Source organism: Equus przewalskii, chromosome 1 (genome assembly GCF_037783145.1).
Source record: "Equus przewalskii isolate Varuska chromosome 1, EquPr2, whole genome shotgun sequence".
NCBI lineage: Eukaryota > Metazoa > Chordata > Mammalia > Perissodactyla > Equidae > Equus > Equus przewalskii.
This window is the reverse complement of record NC_091831.1, coordinates 24,043,827-24,065,856: the sequence shown is the minus strand read 5'-3', so window position 1 is coordinate 24,065,856 and position 22,030 is coordinate 24,043,827. Positions and strand designations below refer to the sequence as shown.

The 22,030-nt window shown below is 43.2% G+C and overlaps 1 protein-coding gene across 9 annotated transcripts in view; it reads right to left on the bottom strand.

Annotated features, from left to right (window-relative positions):
• Positions 1–22,030, bottom strand: part of SORCS1 (sortilin related VPS10 domain containing receptor 1) — a 476,815-nt gene that overhangs the window by 21,770 nt on the left and 433,015 nt on the right. For all 9 annotated transcript variants that reach the window (XM_070604587.1, XM_070604487.1, XM_070604417.1 and 6 more), the window contains 4 exons: positions 18,014–18,147; positions 15,731–15,854; positions 10,546–10,658; positions 5,382–5,513 (listed from right to left, as the gene is read on the bottom strand). In XM_070604587.1, the coding sequence (XP_070460688.1) occupies positions 5,382–5,513; positions 10,546–10,658; positions 15,731–15,854; positions 18,014–18,147 (503 nt within the window). The remainder of the gene's footprint in view (positions 1–5,381; positions 5,514–10,545; positions 10,659–15,730; positions 15,855–18,013; positions 18,148–22,030) is intronic.

The following is a 22,030-nucleotide window of genomic DNA, read 5'->3' as shown; positions in this document are numbered from 1 at the left end:
CGAGACATATCACTTCTGCTCCCAACTCATTGGCCAGAATTAGTCACATGGCTCTGCCTACAGAAGAGATGTATGGGTAGCACCCTCCCATGTATCCAGAAGGCAGCAAGCTGGAAATATTTAGCAAGAGCAGTGATGGGTACCACACAAAGAACACATTCAACATCTAAGCAATTTTTAATGAAAACAATAGGAGAGGGGACAGTCTCAGATTATTAGAATGGAAGTGTCAAAGACTGAAACATGAAAAAAAGACAAGTTTAAGGATAACAGAGTAGTTGTAAATTTATGAAACATGTAACTCGAAGAAGTGGTACAAGGTGGAACTATAGATTCAAAATGGAAGATTTCTCAACGACAAGGCTCCGCTGGGCCAAAAAACTAATGCTTATCTCCAAGGGTGTTAGGAGGAATGCCAACCCTAGTGAACATCAACAGCATTCTGATGCCATGTTTAGAGAGACACTTGCCTGGGATGACCCTGGAGCTGACCCAGTCCGATCAGTCCTGATTCTTGTACATTATTAAGGTACCTTCAACTAATAGTTGGATACCATTCCTTTTGGATTCCACAGAGGAAAATCTTTCCCAATTCATACCACATACTTTCTGGATTAAATCATGGAGAAAGCAATGGAGCCAAACACTAATTCTAGTTAACACTGGTTTATCCAATTCTCTTCTTTCTTACCACCAAAGAATCAGAAGATTAAAGTGCCCAAGACGTTTCCCGGATGTATAATGTAGACACAAATTGGTCATACATACTTCCTTCCTTTGTATGCCCCATCACCAGCTCTAAGCTTCCCTCTTTCTTTTGCAAAATTCCTTTTGGTCCCACTCTTACTTACTCTACTTGCAGTTATTGTTTCCTGCTTTAATAACCTTCCTTGTGAACTCTGGAATATTTCTATAATTCAATTCAATGTTAAAAACTCTGGCCAGGGCAGACTATGTGAGCATGTATGAAATAGTCCAGTATTATTAATTATCCTTCATAATAAATCTTTAATTTCTAAAAATGCTGCCAATAGGCTGTTTCATTTTCAGAAGCAGTTTTCCTGCCCCTGGATTTCAGATTCTGCATCTGTCGAATGTATATGGTAACACAAACAGACCAGGAGGAAGTTCATTGCTGGTGGATGATATTTTTTCCATAGTCTTTTTTGTTTCTTTTAAATGTTTTCGTGCCCTTTAAAGATTCTGCAAGATGACATGCAGGCTCCCTATCTCCCCAGCACAGCATCACAAGCAACCGTGACAGAGCAGGATGGTCTTTCCTCCCTCCAGGAGAGCCAGATACAAATCTGCTCACCTCTGAGGACTCAGAGAAGTAAGGGGGCGCAGTGGTAGAGGGGATGGGGGGCGCTCCATACCTGAGCAGCTGATGGCAGGGTAGGAGGATGTGCTATTCCTGATGGGGCCAGCTAAGGGCAAGTGAGCCTTTTCTCACTCACCGGAGATCTGAAATAAAGACTGGTGGAACCCTCCCAGACAGAGGTCACTTGATTAACCCAGCCCACGTTATCCTGATAACAAGGTCAAGTACTTCTCAGTGTGAAGAATTTTCAATTTATTTCACAGACAGGATAGCTCGAGCTAAGCCAGCATCCCTGCTCCCCTGGGAATGCTATTAGACGATGCTAGGGGAGGAGAGGAAGAGCCCTCTGCTGGGGCCTTGCCCTCACAGTCTTCAGGGTAACATCTGGCCAGGGTCCCATTTCCTCCCCTGCTGGGTTTTCTGTGCTGTATCTTTATGAGAAAGGGGCCAGAGCATTAAGAGAGGGGATAAAGTTGGCCCTTCCCAAGTTCCATCTGGGATTTGGAGCACGGCCTTCAAAGGAGGGGCTTCCTTTCTGTTGCTTGGTTTTGCTTGGCATCCTTTTAAATTTCTGTGTAATTTATTACAAACGAAGTCAATTGCTGTTGCCTGGTGTTCCTTTTCTCTGCCCGACATTTTTCTTTGAGGAACTGTGTTCTTCATTATTCTCAGTACATTTGATTTAGGAGAGGTTCCCTAACCCCTGATGCAGGGAGGGTATAGAATATCTGAGTTGCCAGTGACAGCTCCCTATCTCTCTGACTACAGGGGCTGGTTAAGCAGTGCCCACTTCACTCAAGTCAGGCCACTGAGAACTGTCCACCTGGGGCTCTTGTGGTGCAATCAGGAAAGAGGCACTGTCTTTTGGATAGGGTGTACAGACTGACTAAATAGAAGCTGGGGCTTCCTGTGACGATTCCTACTTTCCTATATGATGGCTTCATTCTCAGGTAGATTTCCCATGTGGTAGCAAACAAGAGCGAGAAAGAGGGAGAAGGCAAGAGGAGGAGTAATTTGGCGACACTTTTGAGTGGCTCTGAATTCATCCATGTCTGAACTGTATCCTTGTACTTCCCAACTAAGTAAGCTCATAGCTTCAGTTTTTTTCGCTTAAATTTGTTTGAATTAGGTATCTGTTAATTGTATCAGAAAACAGACACACACACATACAAACTCAAAACAAAGCAAAACACCTCTCATTCATTTCCTAGTGCAACAGCCTTGGTATGTTTGGCCTCACGGAAGCAAAGTGGAATCCCAATCCACGTCTGCAGCATGGCAGGGCAGGGGGACCACGGTGGACTGGGGAGACCACTAGGCTTGAGAGTTAATTGCAGAAACAGATCTGGAATCTCATTTTCCCTAAAGAGTTGTGTCACCTCACGCAAGTCACCTCTCCACGTTAGGGCCTGAATTCTTCATTTTAAAGTGACTGTGTCAGAGACAAGAATCAAAGGACCCCTCTCAGTATGAAAACTACAGGTTTCTCATGGGCAGCCCCTGCTTCATAGGTTCTTGACAAATGGCTCATTTTTATAAGTCGATTTCATTAATGCACTTTTAAATCAGGGCAGTGATATTCTCACCACTAAGACACTGATTACCTATGTGCTTGGCTTAGCATTTGTTTGCTCACTGTATTTAGTTTAGTTTGAGTACTGGATAAGGCTGATACACTGGCCATTTCCTTAAACAGAGTTACAATCTCTAGCTTGGTACTTTGTTTTCCTTTAATGCTATAAACTTGCATGATAACTTGGATGGGTCATCCTTCCACCAGTATAGTCATTCACATACATTCTATCAATTTCTTATTATTCTTATTCTCTTGTGTACGTTCATTCATTAATCTTTTTTCCTTACTCCTACTATTGTCTTTCTTCTAATATATGCCCTTGACTATACCAAATAGTCTTTAATAGGCCTGAATTTTTTTTTTTTTGCATTTCCCGTATATTCTCCTCCTATCATAAAATGGCCATAAAGGTAACCATCATCTATTCAGCAATTATTGAGCATATGCTATAGGCCAAGTGCTTTGCTGTATCATTTCTTTAATGATCTCTCAAACACCTATGAGATAGGTATTATAGATTGTGTGACTTTGGCTAAATTCTTTAACATTTCTGGCCTAATTTTCCTCAACTATAAAACGGACAGTCTATCAGAGCTGAAACTAGAAACCTGTTTTATATTTCTCCAAATCTGTGCTCTTTCTAATAAAATGCCTGGACTCTATATATGTACCAAATGCCAAGTCACATAGCCTTCAAATAAGCCAGCTGCCTTTGGATCTCTGACTAAATGGCTCATCAATACTTGATACCAGGCTGCCTCGGGAACAAGCACTCAACTCTCTGAGAATGTCTTTGGGGGAGGCACTCAGACAAGACAGAAAATAAAGAGAAACAAGAATTTCAGAGAACATAGACAGTCAAAGCAAGAAACATTCCTACACAAGAAAAAGAAGTTTCCCAGAACATACTCCTCTTCTTTCCACATTTCTCCTCAAGGAAACATCTAGAAAATCTGATACTTTTAGAGAAAAATGAAAAGTATGAGAAATAAAGATGCACAGATGATGTGGTGCCTAGGAAATTCTTTGGCTCTAAATCTGGACTCTTCCATACTTGAAAAGATAATAATCTGGATTTCATGGACAATCAATAAGACTTCCAGAGGAAGAGGAACTCTAAATGCTCGTACCTAAAGGCCTGGGACAGTGATCTCCCTCCCATCTCCGCTCTCATCAGCCATTCTGTGATAAGAAATAATCCATCCTTTCTCCCGTTAAATTGCAAGTGCAGATAATAATTTGTAGAATATAATGGGAAGCTGAGCGCCAGGGCTGAGCCAAGCCAGATGCAAATCTGATAGGTTACGTGCTGCCTGACCTTCAACTGCAGTTCACTAGGAAATGCGGTTCAACAGCGCTTTCCATGACAGCTCTGCTCCTCATTACTTGCACATGGAGACAATTATAGAGGCGAGTCTTCTGCCAAGTGAGAAAGCGGCAGTTGAAAGGAGGGGGTGTGCTGTGCTAGGACGTGGGCCAGGCTGTCATTCGGGGTTGTTGTTAATAAGGTTGTTATAAGAGACTCTCAAGCCATCTTGAAAGACGAGAGATCATGGGACTAGATTATGGGTTTATTCTAAGTAAACTGAAAAGCTCCAATACTGGAGGGGAAAAAGCCAATATTTATTTAGCGTCTGAGAGAAATCCTATTTTTAATCTATCCACCAGAAAGAATTAAGAAACCAAAATCATGTAGTTTCGAACAGGGTAACCAGACCAAGACTGATCATTTTAACTAAGTAGATGAAGAATAAGATCAAAAACAATAACATAATAATGATAATAATCTCCAATACAGAGATTGGAGATTCTTTTGCAACTAAGAGGAGGAGAGCGAGGAAAAAAAAGATCTAAGGGGGCAGAAGAGAAACACACGTACATACACACACACGCACAGATACTCTAATACTCCAGAGGCAGGGGAGATGGAGAGATGCTCAGAGTCAATATTACTCATTTATTATAAATATACATCAAGTCATCTTAGCATGTTGGTGATAAAGAGGATTCATTATTTGTATAAAATTTGTACCTTTTAAAAAAGATATCATGTCATTTGATTCTCATAACATTCTTGTGATGAAAGTATGTGAAGTAAGATATAAGTGGGTTCAACTTCTAAGTGTTGCTCAGTTACTTGCTTTTTTCCCATTGAATATCTTGGACAGTTTGTCATGTCAGTACACATAGATTTATCCAATTCATTGTAATCACTGTAGAATATTCCATAGTGTGAATGTACCCTGAATAATTTCCCCACTATGTACCATAAACACTCTTGCACGTGTTTTGGGGTGAAGCTGCAGTTAGGATCATGAGATCATGTTTCTAAACGGAGGACCAGAAGGTTGAAGACTCCACAGAGAGCTGGTGCCCTCCCTCTCAAGTGGAGACCCCTCAGAGCTGCTGTTGTGGTGGTCAAATACTAGCAGGGGTGTGGCTCAGACTGCCAGGAGAAGCTGAAATGTGGCCTGGAGGACTCACCTGCTCCAGGTCCTCAGCGGACCTTCTGTTTTCTCCTGTCGGATCCTGATAGGGCAAGACAAACAGCTCAGCAGCGGTGGGCAAGCCAGGGAGCACTGCCACCAAGATGTGCTGGCTTGGAACCCCTGTGGCCTGAGGGAGAGACACAGAGCACATGTAAGTCCTGCAGGAAAGATGATGAGAAGAGACTGAGTATTTAGTGGGAAGTAGGGGGAGGTGGGTGGTAAGAAGACACAGGGGTTGGGGCCCAGGAAAGCAGGGTCCTGGGTGTTCCAGACAGGAAGAGATGTGAGAGACAGCACTGGGCTACAAGTGCACGCTCCGGAGTTAGACTGTCTGAGGTTTGATACCAGTGAGATCATAAACAATTTTCTTATCTCCTCTGCCTGCACTCCCTCAAATAAGAAATGAGAATAATAGCAGTACTTGCCTTGTCAAGGGGTGGTTTTGAGAATTAAATGAGTTACACACGAACATTCGTAGTGGCACCTGGAATTCAAATGCTCACTCTTGTTCCTAACGGGCATCTCTAGTAAATGGACTGTGCCAGTCAGAGACCCTCACTTACTTTATCATCTGCCTCTCATGCCTTAACCATTTCTAACCCAGCTTCCTCCTTCATCGCAGTACTAGAGTTACTCTCCAAATTGACCAGTCACATCCTAATCACCTAAGCTAAGAGAACTCCCCCCAAATCACAACCCTCAAGCACCTGTTGACTTCACAGCATCAGAACATGATGAGCAGCCCCTGTTTCATGAAGCACTCTGAGCCCTTCACTTGCCACGCTGAATCTTCTGTTAAAATTATAGACATCGCTCAAGGACTGCCTCTTTGTCTTAGTTCATCTGCTGTCTCTTGAGCTTATATCCTAGGGTTTCCCTTGAGCCCACTCTCTAGGTAATTCTAGAATCAACAGTTACAATACTAGCTAATCTCTCCAGCGGTCAGTCACAATGTCATTTTGGTTGTCTACTAGGACTTCCAACAAACATGTCAAAGAAGAACTCATTTTCACCCCTCAAATCTTCATTCTACATTTGGATGACTCGAAGCAGTCCTTTCCCAGATATGGTAGTTGAAGCCTTACATTCACCTTTGACACTACACCCTCCCTCCCATGTTGCACCTAATCAGTCTATGAGATCCTGACAAGTTGACCTCTACAATAATGATCCCATTCATTCCTTCCAGTATTTTTTTTATATAGTGTTTTTTTTTTGGTGAGGAAGATTGTCCCTGAGCTAACATCTGTTGCCAATCTTCCTCTTTTTGTTTGGAGAAGATTGTCCCTGAGCTAACAGCTGTGCCAACTGTCCTCTACTTTGTATGTGGGATGCCACCATAGCATGGCTTGATGAGCAGTGTGTAGGTCTATGCCTGGGATCCAAAGCCACAAACCCTGGGTTGCCAAAGCGGAGTGTGTGAACTTAACCACTATGCCACCAGGCCGGCCCCTCCTTCCTGTTTAAATACTCACTGTTAGTATCCTAATACAGCCTTTACACTCTCTCCCCTCAAGTTTTACAATAGCCTCCCCACCTCCAGGAGACAGGCTACTACTTCCAGATGTATCTTCTTACAGTCCAGCTCAGATCCTGTTCCCTGTGCAAATTCTTGCAATGATTCCCATTGCTAACTGGATTAAACGTATATTTAAAGCCTTCTGCAATATGGTCCCGCCCTTCCCTTCCAAACTAACTACACACAACTCACACAGTCATCTTATGCTCCAGCCAAGTAGAATCATGTACAATTTTTCAGTATTCCAGCCTTTTCCTGCAGTTGTTTTTGTGCATGCCATCTCCTCCAGAATCTCTTTTCCCTACATTTTCTGCTGGAACCCTACTTATCCTTCACGAGTCTTCTTAAAGCCCACTTCTTTCAGCACATTTTTCATGACTTCTCAATTAGGTCACTGTTTCTGAACTCCACATTTATCCCTTTTCCAAGTAGTAAGAAATCCCATTTATTGGGTCATTACCATGTGTCTGGTATTGTGTTAAGCAACTTGTTAATATTATGTAGTGCCACCCCCACAATGATACTTTGAAGCAAGTATTGTTATGCCTCTTTTTGCAGGTGAAGACATATCACAGGTTGGGGTCCTCAGGGAGCCAACTCCGAGTCTAGCCTGCAGAGGGTTTATTAAGAGGTGTTCTCGGATCAACATCTATGGGAGCGAAGGGAAGGAAGCAGGAATGGACAGAGGGAGAAGCTGAGCCTTGACGAAGGCCAACAACAGCTTCAAGAGACTTTGCAGGGAGTGAGAAAGGCCCTTCAGGATGTCTGAGGTTGAGCTGAGATGGCCAGGCCTTTACAGAACTGCATCAGTCAATCATTGGATGTGAGCGGCCCTGGGAAGGGACATGACGCAGGGCGAGATAGCTCAAGCCTCTGCCCACAGCACTCCCAGCAGCTAAGATAACAGTCTCTCTCTGAGTGGGGATCTGGGTGGTGCATCTCTATTCTGCTATAGGACAGAAGGTAGATGGAGGAAGGTTAAACAGTGACTCAAGGCCGTCTGGGTAGTGAGTGTTGACGCTTAGTTTGGAACCTTTGTCTGACCATGAAGCCTATGTTCTTGACCAGGGCTCTACTGCCTCCCGTCTCCCAATACTTGTCACACAGCAGCTCCCATCACAGCTAATCTCATACCGTTTTATGGTCCTACTAGATCTTAAGTTCAAAGAGTATGTCTAAACCACCCCATCATATACAAAAATGTTTACTGAATGACATTCAATTAGAGATTCCACTGTGAAATGTTAATAGATAAACCCTATTTGATGAGAAAAGGCAACCAATTTTATATCAAATTCTGTTGTGGAATGAATAGGAAGAAAACTACAAATACGTTGACCCCAAGTTGTACTTCCTGTAGAGTTTACTAGGGTACACTTGGCAACGTAGTACTTCAGGGCTTAAGGAAGCGGCCAAGTGTAATTACTGATCTCAAAGAGAGGGTGGGACACTAGGAACCAGAGGTTGGGTCAGCTGCCTCTGAGGATTGGGTAACCAAGAGTCTTCAAAACTGCCTCCACCCCATCACAACCTGTCCTGAGGGATGTTGAGCCAGCCTGTTTATTCTCCATTTAGCTGATTATGCTATGCAGCAGCCTAGAAATATTGATGAGCAGTAATTTCTAGCCTACTGGACAGATGCTGGAAAGGTGGAGGCCCAGGGCATCTGATCCCTAAACAATAAATGTGAAGAGAAATCAGTCTGGAAAACTGGTCCCTGCTGAGCTAATTCCTGGTTGATAAATCACCTGGGGCTGCTGGACAGCTGCCTGGGAGATCTTTTGGGACACTGCAGAACGAAGGAGGTGGGCCACGGGTTCATGGAAGGGTGTAAGTCATCTCTCTTGGCCAACAGAGGAAAGAAACCAGTTGTTACACCAGAAACAAACAGCTCCAAGGGCAGAAGAGCCTATACCAGTTGGGACTGTAGTCTAGTAGCTCCACCCCGGTGGCCCTAATGTTTATCCACCAATATCATCACGGATGCTGAGAGTCATGAAGACAAAGGTGAGACGGCATTTACCCAGAGACACATGAAGATGCCTCTTCTCTTCCCCACTATTCCATTTACCCCGTTTCTCCATGTAGCAAGGCAAAGGACAGCAGTAGAGTGGTTAGGAAACCACAAAATCAAGATTCAAACTTTGATGGTCTGACTCCAGAGCCTGACTTTTCAGTGTATGACCTTGGGCAAGTTACTTGCATCTAAGTGCAGTTTCCTCACCTGTAAAGTGGGAATAATCATACTATCCACAACATAAGCTAGTTTTCTGTGATTAAATGTGTTAAAAAATGCAAAGCACTGAGGCTGGCCCCGTGGCCGAGTGGTTAAGTTCGCGTGCTCCGCTGCAGACGGCCCAGTGTTTTGTTGGTTCGAATCCTGGGCACGGACATGGCACTGCTCATCAAACCACGCTGAGGCAGCGTCCCACATGCCACAACTAGAAGGACCCACAACGAAGAATATACAACTATGTACTGGGGGGCTTTGGGGAGAAAAAGGAAAAAAAATCTTTAAAAGAAAATGCAAAGCACTGAGAAGAGTTTCTGGAATATTGTAAGTGCTAAATAAGTACCAACAAAGACAACGGTGTAAATATGGGAAAGCCCAACTCTTTACCAAAAGGCTGGATGTGAGATCTGTTTTCTGAGCAGGGGTTATCTGAATGCCTTTTTCCCATCATCTCTTTGTGTCATGAGACACTATGGATTGGGTGCAGGAAAAAATGTACAAAAAACCCTAAACTGACTTTCCTTTTAGGCTAAGACTATACCCTTGGGAAAAGTCTCTCATCTCTGATTCCCTGGGTTTGTGCAAGGAGTCCAAGCAGTCCATGAGCAGAGATCCCCTTCCTCTGATCACTCATGAAAGTGGAGTATGCAGAGGGAAATGTGCCTAAAAGAAGGTGTCTTATTGTCAGTGACATTCGCTCAGAGTGGGATAAACCACAGCACCTTGTTATTCTCCCAGTAACCTGACAGGGCTGTGTTTTGGAAGTAAAACTCCAGATATTGAACTCAAACCCTTCACTTCAATTTTGTAGCTTCATCACTTACTAGCTGCAAGACATTAGGCAAGTTACTTAACCTCTCTGAACCTCAGTTGCTTAGTCTGCAAAATGAGAACAATAATACCTTTCTCTTGGGGCTGTTGTAGGAGGGAAATGCCCTTAAAAGAATTGGGACACAGAAATATGGCTAACTATTGAGGGCTGAGTGCTCACTGTGCTGTTAACGCTAGCTGTTTGTGGAGCTGGAACCCAGGGCTGATCTTATTAATTGTATTCATGCTGTGTCTTTTGGTATTATGCACAGTAGCTGATTTCACACTTACTAAGGGCTAATCATGAACTCTGCTATATATCACAAATTCCCATGTTCTTCTTCTCTAAGCTGAACAAGAGTTTCATAAGGGGGAAGGACCTTTACCTGTTTGTTCAGTTTCATTCCCCCCATAGCACCTATGATGTGTCTGCGTGCATGGGGCTCAGCTATGCAGATATCAGACAGATCAGCCAGCCCTTTCATGGGCTCCGGCTCTTTCCTGTCATTTCTTTGCACAAGGGTCCCCTTGCCATGAAGCTCTTCAAGGACAGAGAGGAAATGTGCCTGAGAAAGAGAAGGAACTGTCTGCACTCACTTCCACCAGGGACTTTTTGATGACTCGGCTGATGTCCCTCCTCCACTCAGGGATGTCCGGGTTGTAGTCGTCCAGGTTTGGAGAAAAAGACAGGCGAAGAGATCGGAATTCCTCTGGGGATACAACAGTAGGGTGATGGCTATAAGTCAAATAGTTATTTCAAGAAGTCAATGATCCTTTATATTTTATGCAAAGCCCTAATGGAGGGTCCTTCTCTTCCACACTTACCAGAGAGACCCTACTAGCATCACAGGTGCTAATATCCCATCCCTATTATCTCCTAGCTCCTCATTTTCCAGACCAAAGCCCAAGGCTCTGGCCCATGCCTAGCTCTGCAGCCTTTGTCCATTGTTCCCAGTTCTAGACTCTTCACTCCTGGATGCTAAATGACCTTGAGTATCCTGAATGCATCTCAGGTTTATGACCCTGGGACTTTACACTCACTGTCCCTTGCCTAGAATGCCCCATCCTTCCCACTGTCCACACATACAACATGCAAGCTCTAGTTCGAGCATTTACTGACTGAATACCCTGCCCCACCATGCTTTAATTTTCTTTTTTATGACAGGACTGTGTTTTGCACATACTTTCATTATCATTATGTGATTGCATAACTATTATATGATTACATAACTATAATTATTATTGTATTCATTCTATTGCTATTTTTCATTTGCATGCAAGTTTCATTTAATGGAATTGTAAGATCCTTAATTCAAGGATTTTGTTAGTTTTCTCTGTAGCCCATGAGTTAGTCCTGGTCCTCCAGGAAGTAGACGGAACTAGAAAAGCAAGGATCTTATGAGGACCATCATCTATGAGAGAATATGAGGAGGAAGACAGAGGAGCCTGAGGCACCATCAGACCACGATGCATGTATGACACAGGAGAAGAGAGGGAGGAAGGATAGGTGACTGCTCTGCTGTCTGAGGAAGGTTCAGCAAGACTGTTGGGGGTCTTGAAGTCAAAGCCGGCCAGAGGAGTCCCCTGTGCCCCAGGAACAAGTCTGCCTTAGCATCCCTGGTGCATTCAGTCATTGGCTGGGATCAGCCCATGGAGGGCGCGGCCTTGGCCCTAGCACGGTGATGGGTTTCAGAGCACAGCCCTGGGGGCCTTAAGTCAGCACAGCGTTTGGCACATGGTATACTCAGATCACATCGCTCCTATAAAATCTGCTCGTGGCTCCACACTGCATTTAGAATAAAATTCAGATTCTTACTGTGGCCTCCACAGTCCCACACAACCCAGTAAGGACTTTCTTTCCTGACTCATGTCCTGCTGGGTACCTGCACTATCCTTCCCCATGTTGCTCAGTCTGCTTTGCTCCTTCCCACATTAGCACGCTTCCACTTCCCCAGATGACAACATGTTTGGCTCCTTCTCATCATTCAGTCTCTCCTTCCCACCAGTAACCTCAGGTAGCCTCCCTTTTGCCAATTCAAACACCCCTTATTATATGACCCTATTTGTTTTCTTGATACTTCTTGCTATTTAAATTATTTTGTTTTTATTGTTTGTCTCCAACACTGGAGTATGAGCTCAGTGAGGACAGGGGGATTGTGTTCTTAGCCCTTTGGGATACTGCCCAGCTCATGATAGGTTTTCAATTACCATCTATGTCACTTCATTAATAAATTTTGTTGAATAAATACATGCATAAATTACAGTGGAGGCTCTCTATAATTTATGCATTTACTTCTTCAACAACCATTTCTTTCTTGCTTCAAGCATGTCCTCGTATTTTAGTATGGGTTCAGCCACATTGGTAATGTCGACTACACATTCGGGAAACATGAAAGCCCGCTTGTGCATTTCCTAACAATGCTAAAGACTCATCAGACACAGGTTTTGAGGACTCTTGCATTATAAGGTGTGTATTTATGGCAGCTAGCCTATTACAAAGACATATTTCTCAAAGCTTGACTATTTTATGGTCACCGAAGTGAATATCGCCGTTTCCATTCTGATGGAGAATAATGAAATGCATATTAATTACTAGCAATGGTAAATGGCGGGGCCAAGGAACCACCCATCGAGTCCTAACTTTTCACTTGGAAGATGCAAGTTTATGCCATTTTCACTTTCCCGGAACCTCTTAACCAAACTGTGGAGACGTCACCTACAAGAGAAGATATTTACCTTAATAAAAGGACACAAGTGAGAAAAATGATGCAGCTCCGTCTGCAATTACTTAGCATGCTAAACGGCAAGGCGGAAAAATTTATACTTAAGTTTATTCAACAAATATGGGAGGCATGTGAGAGGACTGAAAAAGGTAAACACCAATAATATATATATATTTTTTTGCAGCTGCTGAGAGAGATGAATTCTACACATGTGCATTTTCCTTTTTGTATTTAAAGGAAACCTGTGCCCTCAAGCAAATTAAAGAAAATAATGCAACATAAACTTTCTTTCCTCCAGTCTATTGTGTGGCTTGGGTAGATGATCTTTCCTCTGTCAACTTTCCAAATATGATACCTCCTTTGGTCTGACTGTGATGGTCGTAATGTTCCCCTCAGCTTGACTGACGTTTAGACAGGTTTCTTCCTGCCTGCAGGCCCCTGATCCCTCTTTTTATAGAAGATTTACTTTAGAAAACTTGCATTGTAAAATTTTTCTCTGCACCTTTGAGATGTAAATCTTCTACAACCCAGAAAAGCCTTTCTCAAGGACCTGAGAGCCACCTCTTTGAAACGGAATCATCAAGAAAGATAGGACCCCATCTCTGGGAGGGTAGGAGACTAACTTCCATAAGCACCAATTAGCAAGCACAGATGGCCTAATTACATTGATAACCCATCACCCTAAATGTCCTCCAGTACTTTTCCACTAGCTCATCCCAGAGTTCAAAAATTTCCCTGCCTTTTGCTTCAGTTGAGCTCAATCTTGCCTGTTTAACTCCCTGTGAAGCAATTTGCTTTAATGGGTCACACCTGTCATTAGAATTTTCTAGTCATATATTTGAACCTCTGGACAAGCCATCTGACTGAAGACCAATTAAGGATGTTGCATCAGTCAGGAACTGGGTTAGAGGAACAGGAGATGACTTCCCCTGCTCAAGCTTTTAACAGAGAAAACATTTTTAATGAAGATAACCCATTTGATGGAGAGTGACCCACACTTGGATGATGCCCTTAAAGAGATCTAAGGAAGAGGGGGAACTAATCATAGCAAGGGGGTGGAAAGTGGATAGAACATTGCCTCTGGATCCAGAATTCTTGTGCTCTATCATACTTATATTTTCTCATTTGTAAAATAGGGATAATTATAACATATTTCTCATAAGTCTGTTGAGAAAATTCAATAAAACAGATCATCTACATCAAGTGCATCAAGCAGATACTGATAAGGGCTTTATCAACGTTAATTACTACCACTGCCATTACCATTATTGTTATTGCATCTGTCACTGAACAGCAGAATGACTTTAAGCCAGTAATTTCCCATTTCTGGGCCACAGCTTGCTCTCTGTAAAATAATGGGTGGACCAGATAAGCCCAAAGACGTTCCAGGTGTAAAGTTCACTCTGTAGTTCTAATGAGGTCACCGAGGTGCTTAAGGAAAAGGACATCTGTTGGACTCATGGGTCAGGGCCCACTAGTGACACCTGTGATATCCAGGAGGGAGAGACAGGAAAGAGAGCATCAGAGAGAAAAGACATGAGAGCCAGTTATGGAGGGTAATTTCAGAGCATGGGCCCTGGGTCTAGATGGGCTGGGTTGAAAGCCCAGCTCTACCACTTACTAGCTCTGGCAAGTTATTAACTCTCTGAAAAAAATGAGAATAATGATATCACCTACTCTATCCTGGAGTTGTTATGAGGATTAAATGCATCCTTAGAGCATGATAGGGGGTAGAGAAGGAAAGAAAAGCAAACTCCCTTCTCCATTTTGGCCACCTGGCTGAGAGGTCGCCTCACTGATGGGACCTTGTTAGGAAAACCACAGCCCTGGTTTATACTTTCATTTACTATTTGGGCTTCCCGAGCCTCTTCAGGAGGGAGAAGGGAGGAAACATGATGGAATGCAACACCCAGCCATGCGAGGAACAGTGTCCTCAGACATGTTCAAAGTTGCTTACACATTTCTTTCTGAATTTGAAGGTCAAGTTGGCAAGATGGGAAATAAAAAACAGAACCTGCATCAGAATCAATTAATTCTGGAACTGGGGCAATTGATATTACTTGGATCACTGGCTAGTCTCCTTCTCTCTCTCAATCTCTGTCTCACCTTCCTTGCCTCCATTTCTCACACCTTCCCTCCCTCGACCCCTCCCTCTTGCTCTCTCTCTGCACAGCATTTACTTTCCCCATCCATCTACTTTTAAGTTCCTGTTTTCTAAGTTTTAATTTTCCATGATGCATCTGTACCACTTTCATTTTAACGATAAAAGTTCACATTTTTACCATCCACTAATAACACTTGGTGCATATCCATCTGACAAACTTTCCATGCAGAAAAAAATTACCAAAGTGAGATTAATTTGAATAAACGATTTTTTTAATCTCCCATTTTCAATCAATGATTCCACCTTCCATTTCAGTAAATTTTCATTCCATGTAATACTCTGACTATATTCACCCTCCCCAATTAATTAGCAGATTGTTCTGTACAGCTCTTTGTTCAAACCAATATTGAGTCTATGATGATGCACGACATCTGCTTGTTATGACCCTTCCATCACTTTTAATCTAGCAGAGTTTTTTTTAATGATATATATTTATGGAAGAGGTTTTCAAAGTATTTAGTATTGGTAGATTCCTCTTAACAATCAAAACACTTAAACTTTAAAAAAAAAGCCTCAATATTAACCTTTTTTTTTCATAACGGGTTTTAGCTATTTGAACACCCCCAAAATACCAAATGGAATGAATTAGCCTTACACATAATGAAACTTCCTCTACCCTAGCTAAGGTATGTGAGCATATAGTTGCTCTATGTGCACCAGAGCCACTTTAAGAAAACAAAACAATAAACCCTCTTGGGATCTCAGGACCACTATTTTGCTGATGAACCACACGTTCCCCAAAGGAGAAGACCAGACCTGACTCAGCTCTGTCTCACTACTACCCTCTGTTCTCTGAGTAGAGGTCAGAAGCCAGGATGGCCTCTGGCACTATGGTACCAAACAGTCTCATCTGAGCATGAGGGCAGTGATGGATCAGTGAATACAGAGCACTCACCATACACCGCGATGGTCTTTGTGTCTTGTAGGATGGCATTCCCAGCTGAGACCTGCACTGTGATGGTGTTCATCCCTTCAGAAGTAAACTTGAATGATATACTTCCCTCCAAGGTGATCAGGGGCTAAAATAAAAGAGGGCACAGAGTGAAGGGAAAGCTGTTCAGTTACAGATGAGACAGCCTGTAGCTCTGAGCCACCAACAAGCTACTTAAATCAGCAGAGGCTCTTTCTGGTGTACCCCAGTGTGACTGACTCCACCTACGCCTCCCATCATCTCAAGTCCAGGCCAGAAAGGGGCTATTAGAGTCATCACTCCAAGTGACTCGGCTCATTCCTTGTGAATTTGACACTTCTCTTCTGGTATCATCCTAATTCAGGGCTGGGAGATTGACAGGTCTTGCTCGCTGGTGGGATATGTGCCTGTCTTTATTGATAATCTACTCGTATCAAACAGATCCGTTAATCCAAGGAAACATTCCAATCAGACCAAATGAGGGAGCTCATATTAACCCAGACTTAAGCAGTAGTCATCGAAAATCTATAAGCTGCCAGTTGTTTATCTCCAGGGTATATATATTTATATAAAATTACAATGGAACACAGCAACCATGGACACCAAAAGTACACAAGTTAGACCCGAGTGGCCTTGTGTGGCTTTGCTTCCTCTGAGGAGCCCTATCAGCAGTTTCCTGGAAGTAGCTGCTATGAAAACAAGTACTAATTGGATAGTGGTTTGAGGACTCAAAAATAAAAAAGATTGGGAGTGGTGGCTGTAATACAATGGGAGGCCAGGGTCCTGGAGGAAAAGACTATTAGCCCACCAACCTCCCTCAATTCACTCTCCACAAACATTGCTTTTCTACCTTTTCTTATGAATTTTAAAATCCAATTCATTTAACTCCACGTATGGCAGAGAGAAGACTAAAGCCCAGTGTAAGAAGTCTACTCAACATAATCTGCTGTGAATTTGGTTTTCTGCTAAAAGGTAAAAAAATAGGAACCACAGAAGAAAGTTGTTTAGTACTTTTACCTTCTAGTACTAGCTTTCAGGCTGTAACATGAGTTTCTCCTGCTCCTCTGTGGGTAGTGGGTCCAATTTGGGCCGAATTTATATAGAGTTTTAGAAAAAATAAAAAAAGGGTCTCTTTTCCACTGAGTTACTGTCAGACGTTAGCAGGTCTGGGGTCAAGAGAGGTTTGCTCTCCGGGCCTGTGCAAAATTATATCTACAAAGCCAAAATTCAGCTCTGGAGTAGCAAAAGGTTTGCATTAAAATAAGATGCATTGCATTTGAAGAGCAACATCACCATGGAAAAGCAACTCTGCTGGAAGAAGAGGAAGCGCTCCAGACCAGAGCAATCATCCCAGTGCCCTCTGGGGAGGGATGCTTCTGGCTGTAGCCTTAAGGCCCTAACTGACATTTGGAAGCAAATTTTAATTTCCAAGAATGGAGTGAGTTCAAAACTGAAGGAGAACATGCAGCCTAGCGTGGGGGGAAGAAAAATTCCTGTAGGCATGAGAAGGCCTTGGATTTGGCCTCTGCAAGAAACAGCTGAATGAGATTGGAGCAGCCACTTCATCTGCATCATCTTCACTTTTTTCATCTGTAAAATGAAGGACTTAGAGGAAACGAGGTTAAAGGTCTCTACTGGTTTTAAAATTGCTGCTGAGTTTTGATCACAGGGAATGTTTGGGGAGAACATAAAGGGTAAAGCTGAGCTAAAGAAGTGGCCATGTCTGATTCAGGGTGAGGAGGCCATGGGGGCTAGGATGTAGCAGGCCTCTGATGCTTTTGCTGCCTGGTAGCCATTGGCTTCTTTTCCTTTTAGGGACCATTCCCTCCCTTCTCTTGGTCCACGAGGTTCTAAGGAGGCTGACTTCCACACCTCTCTTTCTACCCCTGGTACCATGATCAAGGCTTGGTCAATAATATTCCATGCAAGACTTCTGTAGAACTTTTATGAAAGTGAGTTTTTCTCTGCTCAGGTGTGAGAGTAAAAGCTCGGGCTGCTGCTAAGGCTCACATGGAAGGAAAGTCCAACTGAAGAGGAACATCACACAGAGGAAAGCAGAGGTAAGAGGGAGGGGGTGAAGGGGTGAGAGAGAGGAAGACAGAGAGACAAAGAGAACATACTGATAAGGTTATTGGAGCCCTAGGAGCCTGTGGCCCCTGAAGCCAGGACTACCCCTAGACTCTTAAGTTACACAAGCCATTTTATTCCTCTTGTTTCAACCAATCTGAGTTGAGCTGCCACTAGACCCCATGTGGAAGGCCGACCCACCTCCGTGTTGTTTCCGTACCACCACACATAAGTGAGGGTGCCCACTTGGCTGGGCCACAGCACTGCAGTTGCGTTGACCTCTTTGTTCTTTGTGGTGACAAAGGGAAGAGACAGGTGTACATGCTCCAGGGGACCTGAGGCACAAGAGAAGAAAGGAGGCATAGAGAAGGAAGAGCTTCCTCTACTTCACCTTCCCTGCTCTGAAGAGAACACATACTCATTCTGGAACCCTCCAAAACATCACACCATATTCCCTGAGGGAAATACCCAGGTACTTTCTCTACTTTGGAGAAAAAGATATATCGTGAACAACTGTGTCTCAACACTTCCCATTTACCAATCTTTCTTCCAGGCCTAAAATCTGACTTACTTATGTGCAAAGGTTTAAAAATTTACAAGTAATTTATGAAGTCCTTAAATGAACAGACAAATATGAGATTTGAGAGACATGCAAAGTTTTTCCAAGAGGTTATATCCTTGGTGGTAAACCAGGATCGTGAAAACTCACAGAGTCTGTGTTAGGGAGTGGGGGATTGGGGGCTGGTTATTGTAAAAGTCCCCAAAACAGTGTACACAGAATTAGTCTTTCCTCTCTATTGGATTTTAAAGACCTACGCGCGTATGTGTAAATGTGTATGTTTGTGTGTGAGTGCAGGTTAGGTACCGCCTGGTTAGGTAAGCATGGGACAAACTGTGTTTGCAGTTGAGTTAAGCTTGTCTGGGACAAAGGCAAGCATGAATGAGCAGAGAGAGCCCTGTGGTCCTCAGGATGTGCTCAACTAAAAGATAGGATGATTCTCCCTACAGAGGCCCATTAGACCAGAAACCTTAATCAGATGTACAAACCCACAAGGATATGAATATCCTTTTCATAGACAACCACCAGGACCTTTCATGTGACCCCTGATCTTCTCTTTAGTTACTCTTTCCAGGCAAAATGCAGTTTCCTCTGAGGTGAACATGACAAAAATCTGTCATCCTCACCACCATTCCATGAGGTGGAGAAGAAAGTGCTACCTCCAGCCTTTCCACCTGGTTCAATCATTGCCTCTTCTTCTGCTTGACCATTAAGTGTGTTTCCTAGGGTACTGTTTTTGGCCTTTTTCTCCTTCTATTTATTCTTCTGCAAGTAATATTATCCATACCTTGACCTCCAACCTTAACTACATGCTTAGGACTCCAAGACCACCTCTTGACTCCGGACCCAATTAGCAGCCAAATGTTCCTAAGAAATGCACTATTTCCCCCATTCTGTATTCTCCATATCTTGATGAATAAAATCAATGTTTATTCAGGGGCCCAAGCCAGCAGCAGAAAGTCAATCTAGATTCCTTATTTCTTGCTGCCCACATCCATTGAGGAAACCATTGATTGGGTTTCATAAATGTCTTTCAGTTAGAGCTTCTCACCCTCCCCAATCCTGCCTTGGTTCATAGACTAAGCACCCTTCCATCTGGACCATTACAACTCTTACAGATTTTCCTGCCCCTAACCCTTCCGCACTCTAATCCACCCACCTGCTTTATGTGTTCAATGCCTGCTTCCCTCAATAATCATAAGCTGCACCAAGTGCCAGGTGTCCCCAGCACCTAGAATAAAATATATGATCCAGGGTGAGGGTAAAGCAAGGGCAAAGACCTTGAAAAGAAGGTGGCTCTTTAGGTTTGAGGAATAGCAAGAAAGCTCAAGTGGCTGCAGCAGAGAGATAGTGGGGAAAACTGGAGGCCAATGAGATCTAACAGGTAGTGAGGACATCTAGCATGTCAGCGTTGTGGGCCCTGAAACATGGATGTGTGTGTTTGTATAAGTTCATTCTTGCAAACTGATACATTATCCATTTATACAGCAATCCATGTACAGCACTGATTATGTACCTTCTCACCCTCCAAATTGTTGTGATTTTTCTAAAACACCAAGTTGATCATGCCACTCATCTGCTCAAAATTAAAATTCCCATTACCTAATTATAATAATAATGATAACTACCACATATTGATCCAAAATTCATGAGACAGAGAATGCAGGCTGCAAACTTCTTGAGGGAACAAGCTTTCACATATATTTTTATGCATAAAGATTAGCACAGTTCCTGGGACACAGTAGTTACTTAAACATTCACTGTGTCAGCAAACTAATAATGACAGAATTTCCTGTTCCTACTTTTGTCCATGCTTCTCTCTCTTTATAGAATTAGAGGCGTGATGACTGGCATGTAGAATAAAATTAATTTTCTGGTTTATAAGCTGTATAAGAAGTAGTTGATATGCAGTCAGAATGGTTGAATGCAACAACAAAAGGCCAATGTTTACTGAGCGATGACTATGTACCACATATTCCACTAATGGCTCATTTTATTCTCATTTAATTCTCACAATCACCTTATGAAGTAGGCACTACTACCACCCCCATTTAGAGAGGAACAAGCAGAGGAAGACGACTTTCCCAAGGTAACACTGCTAGGAAACATCCACTCCAGGTGTGAATCAAAGCAGTTTGATTTCAGAACCCATGCTCTGGCCAGCTGACAAATGCTAAGAGCTTTCTCATTTGAGAAAAACAGCTGTTATAAGAGTCACTACTTACTGATTTCTTAAATATGTTCCAGCCATTGGGAAATGCACTTTACACATGCTCTCATTTATTGCATGCTCTGGCCATCTCCCCATCACATGGTGTGCTCCAGCGGCCATGCCTTGTCCCACCCCAAGGCCTTGGCTTATTTACCTTTCTTATGGCACCTGTCGTTTTCAAGTCTCAGTCCCGGTGTCTCCTCCTCTCTGATACTCCTCCTGAATCCCCTGATCTGACTTAACTCAACCAGTTAGAAGGCAAGGACTAGAGAAGCTCTGCTAGACAAGCTGGTTCCATTCTAAAAGGTGTCTCTCACGTATGAATATTTAATAATTATTTTAAAGTCAGAACATCAAAGTAAGGATGATGCCTGTGTGTTCTGTTAATGACAAATATTGAATCTTGTTGGTGCAATATGGTCATTCATTCATTCAATAGTTTTTGAGTGCTACTATGTGTCATTATTCTAGATGCTGGGGACACCTGACTCTTGGTGGAGCTTATGTATTATTGAGGGAGGCAGGCATTGAACACATAAAGTAGGGGTAAGTGAGAGAGTACTTTTTTTTCTTTTTTCTGAGGAAGATTAGCCCTGAGTTAATCCGGGCCAATCTTCCGCCACTTTATATGTGGGTCACTGCCACAGCATGGCTGATGAGTGGTGTAGGTCCATGCCTGGGATCTGAACCCATGAACCCAGGCTGCCAAAGCAGAGCACTCCGAACTTAACCACTATGCCACTGGACTGGGCCCAAGAGAGTGCTATTTTTGATAAGGTGCTCAAGGAAAGTCTCTCAGAAGTGACCCTTGACCAGTGACTTTAATAAAGTGAGGGAGTGCACCAAATATCTATTTGGGATGCTCCAGAGGAAGTGCAAAGACCTTGGGGAGGAGGTGGCTCTCCATGTTTGAGAAATAGCAAGAAATGGCTGAGTGGAGAGCTGGAGGGAAAGAGTGGGAGTCAATGAGATCGAAGAGGTATTCATGACACCTAGCATGCTGGCTTTGGAGGCCCTGAAGTATGCATATATGTGTCTGTATGAGTTCATTCTTGCATGTTTTTACGTTCATACAAATGTGTGGAATTTATCTTTCAGGTTCCCACGTCCTCTTGTATTCATTCACTTTTTATGTGTCTAATGTATCTAGTTGTTGCTGCCCCAAAGCCTATCTTTTAGGCATCTCTTTTCTGCACAGATGGTGCAGTCTGTCTTAATGGAGCCACGGAAGTAAACCTCCAGCCTGGGGAGGCCCCCAGCTGGCTGGCTGCACCAAGCCCAGAGCTGAACCAACTGGCAGATGCGGCTCCATCAGTCAGGTGCCTGTGATCTACAAAAGGGACGGCAGGTGGCGCTGCATCACTCCATATGAATCTTCCCAAGCACAGTGGTTGACAGGACTGGGGAATTACTTTTGTGAACTGGGTTTCCCTTCTCTTTTCTTGTT